At 34.0% G+C, this 5008-nt stretch overlaps 1 protein-coding gene and 1 pseudogene across 1 annotated transcript; one reads left to right on the top strand and one right to left on the bottom strand.

The window, feature by feature from the left end:
• Positions 1 to 224: 224 nt before the first annotated feature.
• LOC141440681 (uncharacterized) lies at positions 225 to 1890 on the top strand. The gene is made up of 2 exons (XM_074105209.1): positions 225 to 560; positions 711 to 1890. The coding sequence occupies exons 1-2, from the start codon at positions 433 to 435 to the stop codon at positions 1888 to 1890; spliced, it is 1308 nt and encodes a 435-aa protein (XP_073961310.1). The 5' UTR covers positions 225 to 432.
• A 48-nt stretch (positions 1891 to 1938) lies between these two features.
• LOC141440680 (uncharacterized) lies at positions 1939 to 4710 on the bottom strand (annotated as a pseudogene).
• Between the last annotated feature and the right edge of the window lie 298 nt (positions 4711 to 5008).

The raw sequence follows: 5008 nt of genomic DNA on the forward strand, positions 1-5008 counted from the left end.
AGTGGTTAGTACCATGCTAACACATTGAACCTCAAAGTACCTTAGGCTTAGAATTTTTCCCACTTGTCGTAGGTATAGGTATTTCGAAATGTTATGTGAAATAGGCTATTTGACAACATTAAAAATATACCCCAAATTATGGTCATCCTACAAGATAAAGGCATAAAATAACATATTTCACTTTATTTTAGACAAAATATATATATATTTTGCATATTTCGCGAAACAAAATATAGAATTTGTTTCAACTTTATCTGTGATGGTCAACGCTCCGTGATTGGTTAAAACTTTTGTGACGTCACATGCTAGTAAACAAAGCTTCCTTGACTGAGAGTAGTAGTAGTTTGCGTTTTACGGGCATTTTAAAGCAGTTTTTGGAAAATCTCGCAACTTCTAGCAATTCTAGCATTCATATTCATTTTGAATCTTAAAATGGAGACAAATTTTGTGCGAGCTGATAACACCAACCTACCCAAGATAGATGCGTTTATGGTCGCACGTTTCTTTAAGAATAACGCTGATTACTATGCTGCGGAACTTAAAAACGTAAAAACAGCAGTGTAAGTACCCCATAGACATTATTTATTTACAAACCTTCATGTAATTAAGCATAATAAAAGTTCAAGTTTAGTAAAATCTAATTTTAGGTTATGTTGTTCGTAAATTTGATGTAAATTCTCTTTGTCATGACCTTTGCCTTTGTTTCACAGGTCTGCCAGGGAATCATATGGTGACGATGCGATTGGGTATGTCCAACTTCACCGAGAGCGTGGAATTTGCACAGTTAAGTGTAAGATGTGCCCAGAGCACAAAGTACGAGCCAAAGGATATAATGTGACATTGACTGTTGACGAAAGTGACTGTGAAATAATTAGCTGCGAGTGCCACGACTGTGCAGCTTCAGCCGGAGGATGTAAGCATGCAGTAGCTTTTTTGATGTGGGTCCATCGTCGCACTGAGGAACCTTCATGCACTTCCATTGAGTGTTATTGGAAGAAGTCCACGTTATCCAAAGTAGGGACTACGATGAAGTATATTACTGTGCAGCAGATGTCCAAAAAAGAAGTACCACACCGACCAAGTTCGTCTGCATTATATGATGAATTTATTACTGAAGCCAAAAAGAGAAAAATTGATAACTGTGAGTTATTAAAATACCAAGATGATTTTAGACACAGTGGCATTATGAAATATTCATTGCACTGTTTACTATTAGATCAAACTCCAGAAATCAAAAACAATGTAGACAAGCTTATTGACTTGATGAAAACATCATTCACTGTAACTGCAATAAGTATGATCGAAGAAGCAACAAGGGGGCAGAATAAAAGCAGCTTATGGTATGAGATGCGATATGGCCGTATCACAGCATCAAAGGCACACGAGGTTAGTGTTTGCCATACACCAGATGGGTCATTGGTGGCCACTATAATGGGTGCAAAAGTACCTGATACAGCAGCGATGAAGAGAGGCAGAAATTTGGAGCACTCTGTCAGAAAGACAGTAAGTAAAAATTTAAAAAAAAAAATCAGTTTGTGTGGGCTTTTTGTATGCAAAGACCATCCCATGATCGCAGCATCTCCTGATGGCTTAACAAAGGATGCCATTATAGAAATTAAATGCCCTACCAAGGCAAAAGCCAAAGAGAATTATTTAAAAAATGGAATTATTACAACTAAATATAAGGCACAGGTGCAACTGCAAATGTATGCAACTGGTATCAAAAAGTGCTATTTTTGTGTTGCTGACAGCAAATTTGAAGAGACGAGGAAAGTAGAAATTGTGCTAGAAAATTATGATAGTGAATATGTTAGGAATTTAGTAAAAAAGGTACTAATTTTCTGGAAAAAAAATGTCTATCCTATTTTGTGTTGTAACACCAGTGTGTGATGATTAAATAAAAAACCAATTCCTTGTTTTAATTTTTTTTATTTTATATTATTTAATAAGAGAATTCTGTAAATTAATAAGAGCACATGCAATGATAATGATATGGTCAAGAACACGAAGTATGTTATTATTAATCACTGAATGTTGCTTGAGCATATGAAATTCTCTTATACGCCTGATTGTGCGTTCAATATGAATTCGCAAGCTAGCGATTATCTTAGTTTGTCGAACTTCTGTTTTTGACAATTTTTCACCAGTGCTTACACTGGGTGGCCTTAAAAGTTTCATGGCCTTTTCATGAAGTTTCTGCTCAAGGTGTTTGAAGCCTCTGTCCGCCAAGATACAACTTCCTATTTGTAATTCATCAAGAAATTTACTGTTTTCAACTATAGTAACATCACTTGTTCTACCCCAAACCCCTGAGAAATAAAATTAATCAAACCATTAGGTGTGCAGGATATTAAATACTTTACAGTATTCCCCTTTTTGTAGTCCGACCATGTCAGTGCCTGATAAACAGCTTTTGATGTTTTTGTATATCAATTTCTAAACAATCTATGATACAGCTGACATTATGATAGTTATGTCTGAATGCAATAGGAAGGTTCTTTTTATTAACTTTTTATCCAACTTTACAATAAATGGTTTTAAAAAACTACTTATTATAGGTATGTTTACTAAAAATAGTTTACTGGCATAAGATAATGACATTCCAAAATTATCCTCTAGTTCGGAAAACGTAGTGTTCATTCTAATTTTTTTCAAACATAGTAAAATATATTCTATTTTATATTTGTGTGTTTGTGCAATAACTGAATTAAAAAATAACATTCTTTGGAAATACCAACATACAACAAAGGTTTTTTTCAATTAAGCGCACAGTATTTTTGAGACGCTGCAATTGTTCAATATTTTCATTGGTATTTGTGACACTGTCAGAGTCAGTAACCCTTGATGATGAAGTGGTTACAAACGGTGATGAATGGCCACTTTCAAAATAAGAAATATCACTATCAGATTTTTCCTCTTCAAGGGCAATATTTCTCTTCGCTCTTTTGACAACTCCCGTCTGTGATGGTTTTCCATGGCAAGGAACTATTTTAAAAGGTGAAGTCAAACGAGAAGTCGTAGTCACTTTCAATGGTGACGTGGTAATGCTTTTACTTTGGCATATTGTTTGGATGGCCTTGCTCCTATAATGCACATTTCGTTTTATTCTTGCTTGAACAGTTTTTTCTGCAGTAATGATAGAGTCTGTAACAGTATCTTTGTCTTGAGTTCGTAGTATTTCTGAAAAGATTAATATTTAAAATTAGTAACTTCATTTCAATTTTTTTTTAAAGGCACTTGAAATTAAGAATTGTATTGAATAAGCAAAACAACTTTTCCTTTATACTTACACTTATGGTATGGCCTATATTTGAATTACATAAACTTATTTCTACTTTGACATTAAAATTTGTTTTAAATAGATAAGTATCATACCTTCTGGCTTAATAATTTCTTGCACTATATCATCATCTTTTTTTAAGCTTTCCTTTTGGGTTTCAGTCGCACTTTGGCTTTGCAGACATTCTCTGACAAGCTCAATTCTTTTCCTTTTAAAAAAAACTTCTTGAGCAGATTCATCATCAGACAACAATCTTTTGCGATCCTTTTGACAGTGAAATTTAGATGGCACAGCCTCATTTGTTAGAAGTATTTTCTTACTGAAGCCCAATTTATGCTGCATGTAGTTAGTTGTGTCTTTTTCCATCTGAAATTTAACATCATTTCTGATATAGGTAGCCACTATCACACACTATCTTTGAAATAAATTTTTGGTAAAAATTTCATGCTTGTATTATACAAGCTTTTTCTGCCGACTACTTTTTGTTGACTGTACTTGCATTGCCACCCAAACTACATTTGCATATGTAGGTACCAAATTTCAAGTTGATGATGTCATTAACTGTTGAAAAGTTCCGTCCTGCGGAGATGATCCTGGCTGGACTACCAGGATGTGACTACCAGATTATTGTATTGTCACGCAATTTACATAAGTATACCAAATTTCAAGTCAATCCAACTACTGGAAGTTGGTCAAATTTAACTTGCAAGATTTGATTTCAGACAGACAACGGGACAAGTGAAACTAAATAAAAGCTTGTTAAAAGACAGCATAGCTAATGACAAAAAACATAGTTAAACAACATAATACAAAAATATTTGAAATCCTAGAGCAAGCCTAGAGCGTGTTGTTCTGCAATGTAGGGTGAAAAGGATCATTCTGACTACAAGTGGTTAAGACTAAAATATGTACTTATTTAATGAAAACCGATATGTTTAGGTACTCTTTGGTATGTATACAGTTAATCGATACTTACATAAAAATGATCTTCACACATAAAGACGTTTGAATGTGATGAAATTTCATTTGGGTCCCTTCGAGCTAACTGTAACCACATTTTTCGCCTTTTTCGATTCGTTGGTACAGAAACAAACAATTTTTGTGGATTCCTTAAAGACGTATTTGTACATTGTGGCACTACACACCATTTATACATAATGATATAAAAAAATGTTGAAGAAAATCGATGAAACTCACTTAATATGCACTATTTAACAGAGGTTAGGAATTTGTTTACTGGCATGTGACGTCACACATGTCAGGTGCTCGGCGCCATTACAAAAACATCGTTTTTCGCGCGGTTCTGAAAATTTAAACTTTAATATTGATTTTTACTCATAATACAGTAAATTTTCCGGAAATATTAATGAAAATGTCTTATTTTGTAACAAAGAATAGATTACCATGACTGTCCAAAATAGTCAAATAGCCTATTGATTATTAACGTCCCACCCTGGTACAAATGTTAGTTTGTTCGACTGTACTCTTAGAATGGTATTATTTTTTGCATAAAATCTCTTCATCTCCGAATCATCAGTTTATTCCCTCTCGAGCGGGATCTTACAATTTTCCGCGATAAAAAACTATCAGTCCTTTTCAGGATCTCAAACTATCTCCATACCTAATTTTATCAAAATCGGTTGAGTCCTTTAGGCGTGAAAACGTAACAAACAGATATACCCACTTTCAATTTGTGATATTAGTAACGAAGAAGAAGAAGAAGACCAT

This window comes from Choristoneura fumiferana, chromosome 23 (assembly GCF_025370935.1).
Source record: "Choristoneura fumiferana chromosome 23, NRCan_CFum_1, whole genome shotgun sequence".
Lineage (NCBI taxonomy): Eukaryota > Metazoa > Arthropoda > Insecta > Lepidoptera > Tortricidae > Choristoneura > Choristoneura fumiferana.

Bases quoted from the DNA above. Each gene is read 5' to 3' on its own strand.
- LOC141440681 (XM_074105209.1), top strand. From the start codon at position 433: ATGGAGACAAATTTTGTGCGAGCTGATAACACCAACCTACCCAAGATA. The intron at 561-710 runs GTAAGTACCCCA...TTTGTTTCACAG, and splicing joins AAAAACGTAAAAACAGCAGT to GTCTGCCAGGGAATCATATG.